At 37.5% G+C, this 19,503-nt stretch overlaps 1 protein-coding gene across 1 annotated transcript in view; it reads right to left on the minus strand.

Annotated features, from left to right (window-relative positions):
• The window catches only part of MYO3B (myosin IIIB), a 185,294-nt gene that overhangs the window by 154,810 nt on the left and 10,981 nt on the right, over positions 1 to 19,503 (minus strand). Inside the window, exons 6-7 of the mRNA XM_088540356.1 lie at positions 2,388 to 2,571; positions 1,126 to 1,260 (exon numbers count right to left, since the gene is read on the minus strand). Coding sequence (XP_088396482.1) covers positions 1,126 to 1,260; positions 2,388 to 2,571 — 319 coding nt within the window. The remainder of the gene's footprint in view (positions 1 to 1,125; positions 1,261 to 2,387; positions 2,572 to 19,503) is intronic.

Genomic DNA, 19,503 nt, shown 5'->3' on the forward strand with positions numbered 1-19,503 from the left:
GTGCATTCATCAGTTTTCTTGCACTGCATACTGCACAATTTTGCTGTATAGATTTGTGTTATACAGAAAAGCACGTGTGATTTATCTGTCCAACACATTACACTTGCAATAAAAAATGAAGCAAAGGGGAAATCAAGCACATTATTCGCTGCAAAGCCAGAAAATAGCACATAGTTGAAAAAGTCAAAAAACCCTTATATCTCCCTTTTAGTAATTACTGAGATTTAGCATAAGACACACATTTAAGTATTTTCCTTCAAACAAAAGTGTGTATTAGTCAGATGTACTGTGAGAATTCCGTGACTTAAAGTTGAAAAGGAAATGGTGATTCCCAATTCTGATTACTAGCACATTCAAGAATAGGGAGTGACACTTCTAAAACGATTGGTAATTAAAAAGTGAATACTAGCTTTTATTGGTGCAGCTGTATGTCTGAACCGTCTGCTACTGCTCATAACTCTTTGCAGAGCTTTACATCAATTAAGTCCAGAAAATACATTCAGAGGAAATCCTCATCTTGCAGCAATCTTTGGAAGTCAATTAACTGGCAAAAAAGACAACCAAAGGGAAACTTCTCCCTGCAAGAACTTTGAATGTCATTAAATAAGAAAAAACTATTAAAAGGCATTTCATGATAGCTCTTCAACAGCAATCTGCTTCAAGTTTGGAATTATCATCGAACATTTTCCTGTTATATTTTCTCTGTTCACTTTTGTAATGGTAGCATGTTTGGTAACCGTCCTCTACTCTACACTTCCTATTTGTTTTGATTCCCAAAAGACTGGAGGGATCTTCAAAAATTTAGAGAAATGATTTAATTATATGTTCTCCAACATGAAAAATTAAGCTGCTTTCAAACAAACCATTCTTATCAAAAGGTTCCATTGCTTTTTGGAGGCAGAAATAATAACATAAATAGAAATAAAATGTAAGGGCATTTCCTGCTAAGCAGAAAAAGCTTCAGGCATTTTCAGCAGTGGACTGCCACACATCACCTATCACGAGTCCTTTGATTAATGGTATTAATCAAAGAATCATGACAGTCTGTGACTCTTCTGGCACTACAGAGCAGAGACCCACCTACGTTTCCTAGTTAAGATGTAATATTACCAAAATTTTTTTTACCTCAAGTACTAGCCAGAGCTGTCCTCCCACATACTGATCTGCTTTGTAAAACATCCCATAAAATTTAACAACATTAGGATGATTGGGAAGAAACTGCAAAATATTATATTCTGCTTCAATTTCTTCATCTACATCCTAAACAGGAAACACAGACATACAGATTATATGAACACAGCAAGCCTGCACAAACCTCTCAAGGATAACAAGAACAATCTTTGAATTCTTTAAAATCCTGACAGTACTCAGTTGTTATTACAAATTTGACCCAAACCAGATCATGGCACTTTTGTTTTTCTACATACAGAGGTGGGAATTGTATGCAAAGCAAGCAGTTTGCCTTCAAGGCTACCTCTAATGCACAACACATGTCATCACAAAAAATAAGTTATGCTTAATTTTGCTCATTTCTCTATATGAGATTTACACATGTATTATTTTCTAAACTGTTTTTAAAATATGCATATATTTTAATATATGAGCAAAGGTAAGACAACAAAGAAGGTTGTCTTGCTGTTTAGTACCTTCTTTCAATTTATTCAAGAAAAAACAAGATTAATTCCTGCAGTAGCAGATGACAAAGGCAACTGTTAGTATTTTAGCCCAACTACTGTGATCAGACTCCAGCTTGATCCAACCTGTACAGCTCTCCATTAAATCTTTCACTGAAAACTAGAGTCTTGATTCTCAGGGAATTTAAATATCTAAACCCCATAAAAGCTGAAGCTGGCACACAACCACCTCCAAAAATTTAGACCTGAACTCTTCTTCTTTTTTACTTCAACTACTGCTCAACAACACTGTCCACTTTTTTAAAAGGCTACTATACAATATGCCAAAGTTCACAGTGCTTCTGTGATAGGAAAAGTCATTCTTTTATGGAATACATACCTTAAAATAAGAATATTTATGATTAACAGCATCTAGTATTTTCATTGCTATAGTTGGCAATACTCCCCCTAGGAGGAAGGCCTCTGTGCCTTCTGATCACACGCATGCTCCAAGCACAGATATCCAGTATTTGTATCAGAAGAATTATATAGGGTTACAATGAAAATAGGCAAATATTGTCTTCAGATAACATACAGGACAATGAAACTGTTGGCTGCGCCTTTCCATTGCCAAACTCGATACCAGAAACAGAGTACCAAATCTTGCTTACTTCCAACGATGCATTCTGTGAAGTTGCTCCTTAACCATGAGTTGCATTTCCAATCTCTTTAAGAACTCTTTAATTAACAATGAAGTTAAATATTCGTACTTACACTGACAGGATCCAGAATCTTTACTGCTGCCAGACTCCCATCTTTCTTATTGGCAACCTTATAGACTTTACCGTAAGTGCCTTTTCCAATAGTCTCTATAATCTCCCAGGTGTCTGAAGGATCATCTAATGATTCTAGTCCAATCATATTGGAATTGTATTGAAATAATCCATATAATGGCTTCCTGGAAAACAAAACAAACACACTTGCAGTGTGTAGAGAGTAGCTCTCTATTAAAGAGGGACTTCTGCGACAGAAAAAATCAGGTATAGTACCAACCGGAGATGCAGAGAGAATGACAAATGGAAAATAGACAGAAAGATAAGAATACTAAGTGAAGAAGGGGAAAGAAACCATTGAGGATTGTTTATTTTATTAATTTGCTTTGCTGCACATATTAACTATCCACTTCAAATATTATCCCACACACTGCATCATTCTGAATCCATTTCAAACAGCTGTGACAAAATCTTGTCCCTCTTTCTACAGCACACTCTCTTAATGGGCATATTTATTGTAAACAGCTCATGAAATCAGCCCCTATTTCCTGGGCCATAAAAAGATCTGTAAAATGCATGTAAGACATTTTGTCTAATGTCCCATAGATAATTGCCAGTCAGGTATTCAGGGCACATAGTGCCTCATCCCATGTGACATATCTACAACGGGGCTATATACAACTAGTTTATTGAAAATTAAGACTGGTCTGTCTGGTATCATAATACACAGAATTACTTGATTATAGGTGATTACAGATGTCACTGAGGTAGCAAACGTAACTGGAGACACTGCTCAACAAGTGCAGGAGCATCTATCTCCATGCTTCAGTTGAAGTCAGTGTGTTACGGTCAGCTACACTGGCTGAGCACATCCATCTTTAGGTCTCCCAAGCACATGAATAGCACCCTCAAACATCCTAGAGTGATATATGGATCACAGCAGCCCACAAAGAGCCCCTTCCATCCTTGGAAATATGCAGACTGCAAGTTCCGCTGATTATGAGTATGACATTTTTTAGGATTTTCAGATGTAGCTCTGATGGAGAGCAGCAAATACAAGTTTTAATAAATGATTATTTCTATTCAACGTAATAACAAGTTAGCATACAGAGATAGCATGTCTGTGGAATGCAACCAAAAATTTCTACACACATATCACAAATCTTTTCTACTTAACTTGAAATAACCTTTTCTTGAACTAAAACAATACATATCAAAATACTCTTCACCCCAAAAGCAAAGGAGCAACATCAGAAATCATCAATATTGTATAGTCTGGATTAGAAAAATAGAAAAAAGTCTAACTTCTGCTTTTCCTTTAATGGTTAAGGTGAATTTGTCCTTACCTTTTTCTATTATTTTCTAAAGCTGTACATCAGGTAAAGCGCCCTAAACTAAGGACTGCTATTTACTACTTACAGTTACATATGAATGAAAATATTTTTACAACAACTCAATTTCCAGACACCCTATCAGTAAAATGATAAAGTTGAAATATTTCTTTAAGAACTTTCTACTTTCACTCTCCTATGTCCTGCCTTATATCATTTCAAAGCCCAGAAGAGATAAAAAGTGTGTCTTCTAGCTGTGAAAAACTTCGCAGAACTCCAACAGCCCTCCCCAAAGGAAGCCTTAATCTATTAGAGAGCTACTGATTACAAGAATTTCATGAGTTCTACCACCAGCTGGTGAAAACTTCTCAGCAGTTAAGTGTGTTCCAAACAGACAAGTAAAGCAGCCCACACCAGATGCTTAAAAATTACACTTTGGCAATTACTCTACTGGATGGGGGAACATCTTACACAAAGCTATTTTTGACTGAAGGCACTTAGGTGATTTTAGGAATGACTAAATACTATCAACAAGCCCATATCACTGCACTGAACACTATTCTGCATACTATAGAAAAGACAAAGTACAAAACAAAAGGGCAATTTGATAGGGTCTGATCAAGCTGCTCCCAGACTAAATTTATGATTTTTTTTAAAGGATAGATAATACTCTAACTTTAGAGTAAACCCTTTAAAAGTTGACCAACCAAAACAGAAACTATTAACACACTACAGCCATTGACATAGGGTTCTGTTTATCCACAGACATAAAAAATGCATTCTCCATCAAGAGAGTAAATTTTATGAGTTCCTTGGTTACACCATCTGGATTTTCCTATTTTGAGACCCTTTAACACTCAGAACACATTAACGCAGACCAGGCATGACAGACTAAAGTTTCAGATGTTACTCCAGCACATAGGCAAGTAACTTTAATCTACATTTCAAGAAAATATTTCTCCATAAGATTAATATGACATTTGATTATTGTTTATTACTACCTCTTAACATCATCTATGAGACAAAGGGACTAGGACAAAAAGATTTGAATGACTGCCTGACAGAAAAGATAACACAAAACCAAAAGTCACTCCACAAGTCATTATTCCCTCTGTAACAATCTTCCAAACTTTATTCAATAAATAGCCCCAAAACAGCTATCTGGAATATTACATGGTGTTATGAAAGACCTGCCATGATCCTTCTTTGCTGTAGCACTCAGATCCCCAAAGTCCATGGTACACAGAAAACATTTTTTAAAAAGAGCTGAATAGAATAATCACATGCAGATTTTCTATCATTGTCACTACTTCTGGACAAAAGTTGATTTTCTGTAATGTTTATTATTTCACAGCTATCTGTCTCAGAAATGATAGGTACTAGAGGGACTCGTAAGAAAGAAAAAGTGTACCAAAAATAGCTTCAGAATTATTGTTCTATTTTCAGTACTGCCCTGCTGAACTTTTATACCATAATGACTTGCCTATTGTCTTCTAACAGGCATCCTTTTTCTAGGTCACTGCAATATAAGGCATATGTAGAAGTTTTGAAATTAGTAAAAGCCTCATTCCAGGCTGCTGTTTTATAACAGCTATGGTATACAGTGCTAAACATTTTTGATTTCTAATTTTATCTGTTAGAAACATTATAGCAATTCCATTTAACTACAGTGAAACAAAACTAACACACAGCTTCCATATTAACAATTCTTGCACAGTGCTAATTTCTGCAGTGCTCTGTCCTACCACCTTTTGTCTCCCTTGTGAAACTACTGGTTCATACTTTCCTGGTATCTACATAAACTGTAGAAGAAGCAGAATAGCATGCTCGACATGAACATACTCAGTATTTGTAGGGAGTTCAATATTGTTTCCATACTAAATGAATAGGAAGAGGATTCCCATAGGGAGAGGACTTCACAAAGGGGAATTGACATTATCAGCCATGACCACCTCTATTCTGCTGGATTCTGATGGTTTCAACCAGCCAGCTATCCCAGAAGCATTTGTTAGAGGAATTAATGAACCATTGAAAGGCACAAGAAAATTGATAGTCAGAAGAGGCTCCTCTGCTAATCTGACTCCTCCTGCTGTTTCTCACTGGCTAGGTTTTAACAAAGAGGATGTCAATATATTGAATATATCAGCACACCAACCTATGACTGCTCTCATTTGGCCTCAGGGACTGCAATTGTAATGTATACTGTTCTCTAGGGGATGATGGTCAGATAGGGAAGAAGATGAAGAGGAGGGATAAATCCATCCCCCCAAGTTGTCATTGATGCTATAAGATTTGGGAACAAAAAAAAAATCAAAACAAAACAAAAAAACTTTTAACAGATCACATTGTTTCACTAAGCCAAGGGATAAAAAAGAACAATCAACAACACAACAATTATTACTTATGGGTTAAAGGTAGTTCCCTGAAAACATTCCTGATAAATTCAGTTTACAGGAGAAATACATCCTGAACACAAAAAAAACATTAAACACATTTTGTCCAATATGGGAGAGGAGGGGAGAAAAGAAAAATTAGAAAAAAATGTTTTCCCCTCCCATACTCCATGAATTTTTCAAACTTCTTACAAATTGTGCTCAGAAACATTTTCTCTCTCTACATAGAGCCTCCCAATTTGGGAGCATCTTTGTCACTTCCTCTCACTCTGCACTATGTCTAGACTGAATAATTTAACCATCTAGATTTGCAATAGATAACCAGTTGCAATAGATAGTTTCTGAACTGTAGTTTGAAGGAAGGTGCTGTGAACGTTTGCTTTCTTCTCTCATCTTTGCTGAGCTTGTGTCTATGCTTCCAGTATGCTTCCAGATCATCAGAGCATGAAACATGAAACCCATTCCTAGGATTAACAATAACAAAATGTCAAAAAAAGGAAAAAGGAAAAAGGAAAAAGGAAAAAGGAAAAAGGAAAAAGGAAAAAGGAAAAAGGAAAAAGGAAAAAGGAAAAAGGAAAAAGGAAAAAGGAAAAAGGAAAAAGGAAAAAGGAAAAAGGAAAAAGGAAAAAGGAAAAAGGAAAAAGGAAAAAGGAAAAAGGAAAAAGGAAAAAGGAAAAAGGAAAAAGGAAAAAGGAAAAAGGAAAAAGACATCATGACAAAGAAATTCAAACATCACCTACTTCATTCAGTTATGCTGGTCCAGAAATAAAAGGAGAAAACATTCAGTTAATTCCTGGCTATGTTACCTCTTTCCATTTCAGGGTCCCATGTAGCACAATATACCTCCATGATGGGTATTTTATGCTACTAAAAAAAGAGTCTGAATTCATGATGCAATCATGGATGTGTGCAAATGGTAATTTACTATCCAGCTTGTAAAAATATTTGACAGTCCACTACATCAATAGAATAAATCTGACATTGCAGCAACATCTGCAAGAGCACAGTAACAGCTATTCCCATTGTGCCTTGTTCTGTGACAAAGACTAAATACAAATTTTAAAATCCTACATGCTGAAATCAGTTCCATTTCTATGACTCTGATCACCTGGATCTGAGTCTGATCTGAAATTTTGAATAAAATGGTGTACCTGATCATTACCATTAGTATTACATTAAAATATATGGATAGATCTAGAAAATATTAAGCAGATGAGTTTATCCAAGACCAGATACAAATGCTAGTTATCTGAAAGCCAGTCACAATCAACAACTCAAACAGGAAGTTCTGATCAATGACAATTCTATTGCAAAAATATTCCTTAGACTACTCATCTAACTAGAATTGCAATTAGCAATATACTAAAAGAGCTATAAATGACTAAGAGCTAATGCACATCGACTTCAATCCCATAAGCATATTCAGTTTTAAACCGCAGGTGGCAAATCAAGAGACTATGAGCTACAGTCACAATGTGTAAAAATCAATACCTGAGATGGTTTTCGATGCCTCCTTTGACAACAATTTAACAGGGCAAACAAAATAAGTTAGTGGTAAAATAAAGAGAGGAAAGGGTACAAACAGGAAAACAACCCTTAAATCATAACTAGCCTGTTCACTGTAATCTAATCACAAAAGCTGGAGATGCTTCGTATATAGCTGAACAAAAAGAAATCTAAAACACATTTAAGAGAAAGATGGAAAGAAAGTAACTATAAACTTACATTAGTGATCTATTTTCTGAAACCACCTTACTTTCTATTGGATTTTTCTCCCACTAAGGATACCAGAATTCTTCAGAACTAGGGTATTTTCTTCATAGGGAGAGCTTGAATCTGCCACCACAGCAGAGAACAGTGTGTCCTGCACAGTGGTTCCCATGTCCTGTACTAGACATGCAGTGCATGTTGGCTTGAGATGCCTGTCATGGAGGGCACAGATGAAGTGCTTCAATCCTAGCAGCTTCACTTCGTTAACACTAAAGATCACTCTGGCATTAATTGATCTTGAGCCTAATCTATTTATCAAGTCTTTCACATGCAGGAGCTGAAGAATTAAAGCCCCTTAGTCATTCACAGAGAATGAGCAACAACGCTTAATTTTCTGAAAGGATTTTCCTATTGTTTCATAATATACATTCATCATTTAAGGTAATCAACCATGATTCATCACAAGAGTACTCCACTACTACTTTTGCTGCAGTTTTAGTCTAATGAGGATTTTGAATAAAAACAGACACCACCCTTTAGCTGTAAGAAAAATAACAACAAACCATTTTAGCGAGGATACGAAGAACAGCTCTTAGTACTGACAATGATTCCTGCTTAAGATGAAGTATTTTCATCAGTAAGCTAGTTGTTATGCATTACCAGCATGTGTGCAGTAGCCTAGTGTGACACCAATTTGCATAATTTCTCCTCCCTAACAGACATCAAAAATAATAACAAGCATATGAGATAGAATCTATTAATTTTAAACTTCCTTCAGTAGTTATCTTTATGAAGCAATTATCAAAAGAACCTTTAAAGAATTTAATTTAATAAATTATAAATCCATTATTCAGGTTATCTCATCTGAGCCTGTAACTAAGTTGAATTCAGTAACAAAGACCAAGGCAAGTCCACTGGCAATTTGCTCCAGGTCTTCCCAAAAAAAGAGACTGACAAAAAGTGGCAGGACAATGTTGATGTCCACTTCTGCTCACAGTAATAACTGAATTAGAAAATCATTTAAAAATCTTAGGGTAAAAGTGAGAGGTATAGATAGTGATAAGCACGAGCTTTGCCCAGAGCTGCTATATCTGTATAAACTATTCAACATTGCCTTAACCTACAAAGAGAAACAAACTTTTTTTTTTTTCCTGCTGATCTGAACCCAAACAAGACATTACTATACACTAATGTTTTATGCGAGCAGAAAGATCAATGTATTAGCAAACTGATGGGATGCTAGCTTCAAAAAAAGTGAAAATAGCTTTCCACAGAATAATATGCTAACTCATGGACCTTATCTTCATGACTTATGCATTTGTATATCCTGATTTGCATAGCAAACAACATGGCCACAGCACTCAGATACTCACCCAATAAGAAGTCTGGCTTTGTGACTTTAAAGAGGAATTTAGACCTGGATGCAATTTGTTATGAGCTCTGATATATGGCTACCAATTAAAAAAAATCCACTTTCTCTTTACAATGCATGGGAAGTTACCTGCACACCTACACAACACACATATGGGTTTAATCTCCTCTAATACAAGAACACATTACCAAAACCCTCAGCTATCCCATTGATGGAAAAAGTACAGTTTGGGAAAAACAACATACAAAGCCAGTATGGACACACGCAAAAACTTAGACCTTGCTCTTGTCAGGTATTCCACACTGAGAAACACTACTCAACTTCAATTTCTACTGATTCAGGAGATATGAGGGAAATTAATCTTCATGATCCAAGAGCCGCAATCTTGAAGGGAGAACAATTTAACAGCAGAAAAACAACAAACAAAAAACTTCTCCATGAAATTCCAAACTAGAACTTAACAGAAAATACAGGAAGCAACTGTCTTCTCTCAGATGAACTTGGGCTGCTGCAGATGCTCCTGAAGAAAATCAGGAATGTGTGAACTTGATTTACAATGTGCAAATAAAACAGGTAAAGACTGAAGCTTATAAACTGATTACAACAACTATGATCTAGATTAAGGTCCTATTCTATTCTGTAGCAGTTCATTATGAGTCATTCAAAATTTGCATACTGCTCAGTTCATTGAACAGTTTTTTGTTCAACACTATAGGCTTTCATAATGTGAAATATAAAAACATTTTGTGGTATCATTCCACAAACTGAAAAGACAGAGAATGGATAATATACTCATGTCACCACAAGCAGCACTGAACTGGAAAATCAGCTACAGTGTTTACTGCAAATTTAAATAAATTAGAATACACTATGTGCAGCAGAATCTGCAGCACTGGGTTTGCATCAAGTTTGTAACAATGCTTTAATTTACAAGCATCGTGTCCTAACACATGCCATATAGCAACAGGTCATTTTTTTCTCAGCTGCACACTCACTGCACGTAACTTAGTTCTTTCCTCTGTTCAAGCAGAGTACCTATTAGAAAAGCAAAGCTTGCAAAAGAATAAAATTATGATAAGCAGGACAGTAACTGACACCATTCATTTAAGAAAGGACAGTGAAGATGTCTTTATATCATAGAATGATGGAAGATAGATGGAATGATAGAATGATGGATAGAGTAAGGATTTTGGTGTCTTACTTTAGAGTTTACACGTGTAGTACACTCCTGGGATTTGGGAGAACTCAGAGATGTTACTGACTGTAAATAATTTCCTGTACCACAGGAGTCATAATGCTACACACTGCAGGTTCTCCATGTACCAACTGGACAGCCCAGTACCTGTCTGATTCAGAGATGCACTGAAAGGTGCCTCCTAGGCAGGCATCCCAAGCTACATTTCTCTGAACATCACAACATAACTTCAGTAGCAATAGCCCTCCCTCATTCTCCCAGGCTGTCAACTAGGTCAAAATACAGAGAGGCAACCACAGACTACTACAATTACAAGCTCAGAGTGCACATAGATATGCCCCTTTGCTCATGTTGTGGAAAAAGTGACCTTCTGGACCAACTCATTAGGCCATGGCAATGAACAAGCAGCTCATACCTTGCTGCCTCAACAACCTTTCTCAGGGCTCCAGGATAAGGCTCACACCTCATTTTAAAGATACATGCTAGATGAAACGGTACACAAACACTTAACAGGGGTTCTGAAAGCTCCTTCAATTATTACTAGGAATGTAAGTATAGTCAAAACAATAACCATCTTGTTGTAAGACCTCCCTACCTCAGTTTCTTCAAGTCTCTTCAGCTCTTTCAGTTTAAACCACTATGTTTAGGATTTTCTTTCAAGCTTGTGCTATTTAGTTTGAAACACAGTGCACAAGTGACTAACTTTTGTTAGTCACTCCTCCTGACCTCTGCAGAAAGCACCCTTTTTGTGGGAAGGGAGGCTGATAAAATAATTTCCACCACTTAATGTTCAAGTCTTCTCTGTTACCAGATTCTTCTTCAACTTCACTATGTGACCAAAATCTCCCACTGATATCTAGCCTCAAATTTTAAGTTTAAATCCTGATAGCTGGTTTGCCATGTGAAGTAGTAAACCATTTATTTAATGCTGCTCACTAAAAGACATTATCATCAAAAATTAATTTTTCTTTTTTTTTTTTTTTTGTTAGTCTTATGGCATGTGCAAAATAACATACATAAGAAAAAATACAAGGCAAATATACCCGTTCAGAATATTTGTAGTCTGATAGACTTACAGAGACTTCCCAATATTGAACAGAAATCATGTACACTATACAGATTCTCTAAATTGCCACAACTACACTTGTCCTATATGCATGTGCCTGTAAACAAGCTTTCTCGCAGCACTACTATTTACAAAATAGAAATAGAAAGTTTGTTGCCTATCTAAAGGTTGCACTAAGAAGACAGTCACTTGAGGGTGCTTCAGCAAAAGGAATGTATTGTGTTGCTTTTTGGAAATTGTCGTATCTGATTTATGCCCTTCTGTCTTATCAATTGTATAAAGGTAATCTTCTAATAATTAATTATTTATTTCCTGTTGTAATCAGACATTTGAGATAGTCATAAATATTTATACATCCAGTTAATTCACTAACGAAAACCGAACTAATTCTAAAAATGGGATGTTATCTCAGAAGTACACTGACCTAATATTCTCGTCCACCCTTACATTAGTGAAGCCAGCTAACATGCGGGAAGTTGTGACAGCTAACAAAAGCTGTAAGAAACCTGATCTTAAGAGCAGGGCTTTGGAATGGATTCAGGTATCAAGATGGAAGAATTCTGCGAGTATATTAGAAAAGTACCACACATCCTTCATTTCCCAAATCTGTAAAATTAGGTCTGTACCCTTGCATTCCTTTGCAATCCTTAGGCTTCTCAGTAACTTTCCAGAGAGATTTCCTCTTGAGCAGTGGAAGTTCTTCTTCCTCTTCAAGACTGAATTATTCTCTCTTACATTGACCTGTGTAACTTCACTATCCTTTATAAGTCCCAAGAAACATTTTGGAGTATTGATGCATGAGACTAGTGGAGCATCACCTGTGGTTTGCAAGAGTCTATGGACACAAATTCCACAAACCTAGCCCGGCATTTTCATATCCTCCCTCAATCAATCCAGGTCAAAGTACACTGCTAATAAAAGGAATTATTTATTGCATCCACAATAGATGATGCAGTTTATCAATATATATATAGTCACAAGAGAACAGAAGTTAAAAGAAACAAGACTACACCCATCTAGAACTTAGATCAACTCCAAATGTTTTTCCTATCTAATCAACTGACAGGTCTTTTTCAATCTACATCTCTCCAGGAGCTTCTCTAGGAAACCTACTTTAGTAACTATTTTTGCTCTACAGTCCACCCACATTACTGGCACATCCCCTCTTTGTCCCCTCCCCTAAAACAAAGCCCACTATTTATAGACCCAAAAAACACCATAATCTGTTCCTTCCACAAAACTATTGCTTATCACCTTCTGGAGCGACTGATGGCCTTAGGCTTGAAAGGAGTAGTGTCACCTGCCCTTAACACACTTTAATCATTATTCACATGTTTTGCTAAATCCCTCACAAGGTATTAATTCACTGTGAAGCATGATGTTATCTGCAAAGGGTCAAACCTCAGAGACAAAGGCTCTATACACTAATATTTGTATTTTTCTATAAATTATCCCATAAATTAACAACCATATGTAATCAATAAATGGGATTAAGGTGTTTGTCTCATTAATTGAATCTTTTAATGGAGGTTGTATATTATCATATTTTTTTCTGGAGTTACAGTTACTGGTTTAGCATACCGTATTGTTTCTGAGTACTGCTTTTCTCCTAAAATATAGAAAATCCTCACTGCTGAAAAAAAGGCAGCCAAAAAAGAGCCTTAACAGAGACTTGCTCTTTTAAAACCACAAATCCGTATGCCCTAGTTTCAGGGAGAAAAAAAAAAAAAAAAGTTTTATGACAGAGACAGGCTACAGAAAGCCACATGCTGTTGAACTTGTTCTCTGAACAATGACTCTCTCTTTCGATGACCCCAAATCTAAAAGAATTTCAGAAATGATTTACTGGCTTCCTGGGTTCCAGGAATAAAAGGAGGAGGAAAAATAACAGGAGAGTAAACATGCAGAGCTGTAATCAATACTTCACTCTGAATCTTCTACTACTACTTGTCAGTGAAACAGAAAGAAAACCAGTCAGGTGATAGCAGATTCTTATGGAGCCAATGTATTTTCAGTTTTTCTCATAATTCAGATGTAGAAACAAAGGACAGTGCAATGTACTAAAAATAAGAGGCATGTGGTACTCCATGTAAAAGTGAAACCCATTAGGGGGTTATTTTTCTTTATGAGTACAAAAAAAAAGTGAAAAAATTGTGGATGTCAAAAGGCAAGCAGTCAAACATGCAAGTTTAGGAAATAGGGCTCCGATAAAAATCACCCCTTGCTCAAGCAGCGTTACCTAGAGGAGGCTGTCCACAACCCTGTCAAAATGTCTTCTGAGGATCTTCAAAGATGGAGACTCCAAAACCAGAGCTCAGTCACCCTCACATTAAGTCTTTCAGTCCCTGGATTCACTCTGTGTCTTTCCGCACTGAGGAGCCCAGGCCCAAATACAGCACTGCAGGGGTGGCCTCACCAGGGCTGAAGGATCACCCTCAGAGAGGAAGGACCTCCATCAATCTATAGCCATGCACCTCCTGAGGTAGTCCAGGATACCACGGACCTTCTTAGCCACAAGGACAAATTGCTGGCACAGAGTCAACTTGTTGTCCACTAGGACAACATACAGTAATACTACTAGTCCTGAACACATGAAATGAGAAAAATAGCTTAAAAAAACACATTTGTATTTTTAGTTCTTTCTTAAAAAAAATCTTTCCTCTGATGATTTCCAATACCTGTGGAAAACATGCAAGCTGGAAAATCACCCTGGAGTGTAATGAAAACACAGGCATGCAAAAACACTGTTTCTGAGTTCAGGTAACTTGTTCCACAACTAACTACAATAGCACAGAGCAGGTGGATACCTAGTGGCAAAAAAACAAACCAACAAACAAGCAACCAAAACAATAAAAATAGCAGGGTATTTCTGAGCACGAGACAGGCAGCACCTGGATAATGAAAAGAAAGGTTAAAGCCTCAGGCATGGTATGTTACTGTAAGAGATGGCTGAAAGGGGAAAAAAAACACATGGAAATGAACCTGTTTCAGCAGAAGAAATTGAACTACAGCACTACTCTCTAGACATCTAGAAATACATTCATGTGCAGTAAGTTCTTTCTCTCTGCTCCTCTGAAGGACTGCAGTAATTAAGGCAAATGTTGAATTCAGAGTCCCACCTTTAAAAAAAAAAAAAATCATTTACCAATCCCTCATTGCTCTCTCAGGCTGATTGTAGGATCCCTTTCCAGCTGCTTCAGCAGGTCTCATTCTTCTGACAGCTTTCTGACTTTCTTGCTGCCTTTCTGTGCAGTGCTGATTCCTGGCTCTCATTCCCAAGAGGTTCCCAATCTCACTGCACCTAAGATCTACTACTAGTTTCCCAGCCTCTGCACATGTTAGCAGAGCTTCCATCCATCACTGCTCCCCAAGCTGTTTGATATTCTTCTATTCCAAGTAGTTAATATTTATTTCCTTTTCACAAAAAACAACTACTGTGATTAGACTAGCCATAGTAGAATGTGAATAGAACTGACAAACTCCAATGTGATACCTGGCTTTGTGAATGCATGTTTTATCTGGAGCAAGTACAGGACAATCAGATGACAGAGCAAGCTAGTATCACCCATCAGAAGCGAAACTCTGACCAATACTCTCCAGGGAACTGAAAATGAATACTCACCAGGACTAGACAGCTATGGACACCCCACGACTTACTGTTTCCAAACGTCTTGGCAAGAAACAGCAGCAATGACTGCAGCATGTGAAAGCAAATATTTGAGGTAGATGTACCACGAACAGTGCCCTGAGAAAGCAGCAGCATTGCAGCTCCTCTGCCCACACTGCAGCTTTGAAGGCTACGATATTTTTTTTCCCCACTTTGACTGTTGCTGGAGCTAATCCGCTTGCAGATGTGCCTCTGGATGCAAATTTTTACATGTGGGAAGGTTCACCCTAATTTATGAAGAAGGATTGGGAGGAAGAGGGGGCAGAGATGCATGTTACTTACAACTACTATTTACAATCAAAAGCAAATGACCTGATTTAACATGTTTTCTGATTTGCAGTCTCAGGCAATCCTTGTATGGTATAGCACCAGTCTTCCAGACTGCCACAAAGAGCACTCACCTTCCAGGCAGGAGTGAAGATCAGTTTCCCTATTCTGAATGCCTTTGCACAGATTGCTCAAAAGAAGGTTTTCATTTCACAGCAGCTAGTTAGCTCCTATAAGGACTGTGAAACCAAGCACATTGTCTCTCAGCAGTACTGCTAAACCCAGTGAAGCTCTCAACTGAGTAATCTTATGCTACCATAAATGCCTTCTGTCAAGCAATTAAACCAGATAGTTTCTGTATGTTATCACGCATGCATCACTACAGTCAGTCATGATAGTCCTTCACTGCTGAAACTAGAAGAGGCCAAACTACCTTGAAGACTTAACTACTAGTATTGAAAAGAAGCCTGAAACTTATCTATGAGTCACTGTCAGTCTCCTCTATTTTATTATTAGCTGACTAAATTTTAGAGACCCTCCAAACCTTCTGCAAGCATGAACTGCCTCAGTTCCCTCAATCTAGGAAGAGATGCACTAACTTTAACTTTCTACTTAGCAATAAAAAGATTTTAGTAGCTAAACACTACCTTTCAGCTACTTAGCTGGAAAATAATTAAATACTTATTCAAAAGTGAAACAAAGCTCAAACCTCTGAAGTATGATGAAAGATAAATAAATCAATCCAAAGAGGATGTCATTACAAAGATATTCCCCCTAAAAAAAAGATGAATTAGCCACTGAACTGCTTCAAAATAACACTTTGAATATATTCACAGGTGAAGAAAGTCAGCTCTACAGATCTCTAACCGGCCGAGCTGCAATAACCAATACATGTTTTTAGTCCACCATTTGTTAAAGGTAGAGACTACATCTCAGCAAGTCAAGTTCCTTTCTATTAGATGGCTAATAGTATGGTTAAAGACTCATTTCATTTTCAGTCTGCAACTAAATCCTTCCCTATATGAAAGGAATTTAATACATGTTTAAGAAGCTCTGAAGTTAGTATGACTGCAGAGTGTATTTTTCTCAGTCAAGATCTTATCTGATTCAATTAGTTAAACGGTCAACAGAATTTATTTACCTTGTTTCCAAGAGTACAACAGCAAGAAAAGGAAAGGCTGTGTATTGGAGATGGAAATTTCTATGATCTGTAGAGTCATAAATAAGCATTGTGTGAAACAAAATCCAGACCTTGGAGGGAAAACACTGAACCTTGATAATGCTCAGCAGAGGCCACTAACAAAGGAAGGTTGTAATATCCGGATTCCTGAAGAAGAATGAAAAGCAACATGTTATCTAAACCAACAAAGTAGTAGTTAGTTCAGAAGAAGCAAGAACTGCTGTTCAGGCTGGTTTGCAGCCAGTCTGACTACAAACTGCTGTCTAAGGATGTTTGAAGTCACTGTAAGAATGAGAAGCATAAGGGAAGCGAGACCACCAAATTGAGGGATGAGACCCCCTTCTGGAATTTGTGCAGGTGCAGTCCTAGAAGGATGATGCAACAGAAAGGCGGAGATTTACCTGCCCCTGGGTGGCCTCCTGGCACGTACTAGCCCTACGTGACCGGACGCCCCAGGGGATAAAATACAAAGGGCAGATTTGGGGACGGAGACTTCCAGTATCGAGGCCAATGTTGTCTCCCGCAGGGATGCCCGCTATGACTGAGAGCCTGCTGGCCCCTCCAGTCTGCTACCTTGGAGAGATGTGTGGTCTCATAATTCTGCTGGCAAGTATTGTTCAGTAAGTAATCTTTTCGTATTCACATGTACTAACCAATTCGTATTCGTTTGTACTTGTATCTATGTTGTGTTAATTAAAGGCATCATTAAGTCTATTTTTTGTCCTTGGATTGCTGAATCCCGAGCCCATCTGGCACAGGTTGGATGGCTGTATTCTGCCAAACTGGTTTTGGATTATAAAGATAAGTGCTTTTGTTAATATCCCATTCCTGTATGAGAATATACTACTTTTTCTTGAATTTGTTTTTAAACAAAGAAAATATTTTGAAACAGCTAGCAAATCTAGCATATTTATTTCATTCCATGATCTTTCTAATCTGACATCTCAACAGAGCCATTAAATCAATGCTGTATCTGCCACAGTTTCTCATACTCCAAGTGACATTTATGTTAGGTTTGCTTCCTCAGAAGAAAATGTATTAGAAAAGAAGTCTGACAGGTCTTTATATCCACTTCACTGGCTGCACAGAAAGTATAAAGATCATCTATGTAACTATTGACAGCAACGACAAGAGAACAAGTGAAGACAACAAGATGTGCACCAAACCTGCTGTCTTCTTATAAATGAGGTGAAATTAATCATGTCTCTCACTCAGCCCTCCAGGAAGCCCAGCTACTGAGCTGTTGTTTGAGGCCTGCACATTGGATCTAAACACAAGAAACAGGACAGGCTGGAAAGGCAGAAAAAAATGGTTTAATTATGAAACGAAGTTCAGCAGAGCCTCCAGGACAGACCTGAAAATATGTCAAAGATAAAGAGTAAAGGGTTTATTCAGTACTAGAGCAGTCTGGTACACACAGGCCTTGGAGCAGCCTGATCAGCATAAATATCCTTGCCACCCTTGACAATTCTCCACCTATTCCCCCAAACACTGATACACTCGGACACCAAAAAGCATTTCAGAGTGGAAATCACAGCATACAGTACAGGTCATTGTATATTCTATAGATATATCTATGTTGCAAAGACATCTGCTGGCTAACAGGAGTTAATCTTTCATACACATGGATGACTGCCTATGCCTGCAAAAATCTGCTAATCTAACTGTATTTTGTCTTGCAAGAGTGGAGATCACCAAAGCCGAACAGTACCAACTGTCTTGTTATTACCTCCATTATTACAGCATCTCCAAAAAAAGCTAGTCTTGTTACCCTAAACATATATAGCGACCCCATGCTAGACCATTTCCTTTTTATAAGGAAAGAGCTAACACTTAACGTATGCAAATTCTTTGTTGGAACCTGTGCTGCCTACAGCATTAATATTGTCAGTGAAGTTATTTCTCTCTCTTTTTTTTTTTAATCAGGAATCCCTGGGTTTCATTTCACTACAGACTGACACTCATGTAGCCACAAATCCTGACAGGTGAATGAACTACTATTTTTTAGTGGGAGAGGGGGAACCCAAAAAGTCAGTGCTTCACACGGGAGATAAAATAAGGAAAGCAGTTCAGGAAACACTCTTCACAATTCATTCTCCCTTACAGCATCGAAGTTGTAAAAGCTAATTTCTCTTCTAATACTGTAGGCACTGCCCATCAGCAAAACCATCAACACTGTAAACTCCTAACTCAAGACCAGCAGCTTTTAAGGTACCGTTTATGACAGTAATTCCTTTGAAGGAAGCTAACAAGTATGGGCCTGGAGAAATCCAATGTTGTATTTTCTTCCAGAGATGAGGATGAAGAAAAGAGTTACCTGACAAATATAACTAACAATTTTACCAGCCACAGAGACCTGTATCTCCTCATGCCATGCATCATAACGACACTATGGAGTTCCCTCTCTAACAAGTAGTTTCTGAACAGGAATAGCAAGAGAAATGGCTGGACAGGCACACAATTACAAGGGCAGTTCTGCCCTTAGGGAATGCTTGTGAACATAACTAATGCTTCTAGTTCAACCTGTATCAAACATGCTTGTGCTGCTACAAGTGCATGAGGGACACATTCAAAAGGAATGGTACCAATGTTTCATTTAAATATCTGCTCTCAAATGGTAACTCACTGGTTCTTCCAGTATATACTTGATCTTATGATGAACTCAGAAGTCAGTTGCTTCACCTAGCTTGTACGATAGTTTAATTATTTGAGAAAGAAAAAAAAAAAGAAAAAAGAAAAAAGAGAAGGGTTAAGAAAAGGTTAGCTGCAAGCAGAGCAACACTTCAAAGCTACTATCTGCCTATGTGGGAGATAATTATGTCAGGTTAGCAGAATGAGAAAAGGGCTTTTCTGTTTTATAGGAAGGGGACATAGCAATACAATACATTTTCTTCCAGCCTTCTCCAAGGTGCCACAGCAGATAAAGTTTAAAAATT

Source organism: Tinamus guttatus, unplaced genomic scaffold (assembly GCF_059628265.1).
Source record: "Tinamus guttatus ecotype Peru unplaced genomic scaffold, ASM5962826v1 Tinamus_guttatus_pri_ptg000060l, whole genome shotgun sequence".
Lineage (NCBI taxonomy): Eukaryota > Metazoa > Chordata > Aves > Tinamiformes > Tinamidae > Tinamus > Tinamus guttatus.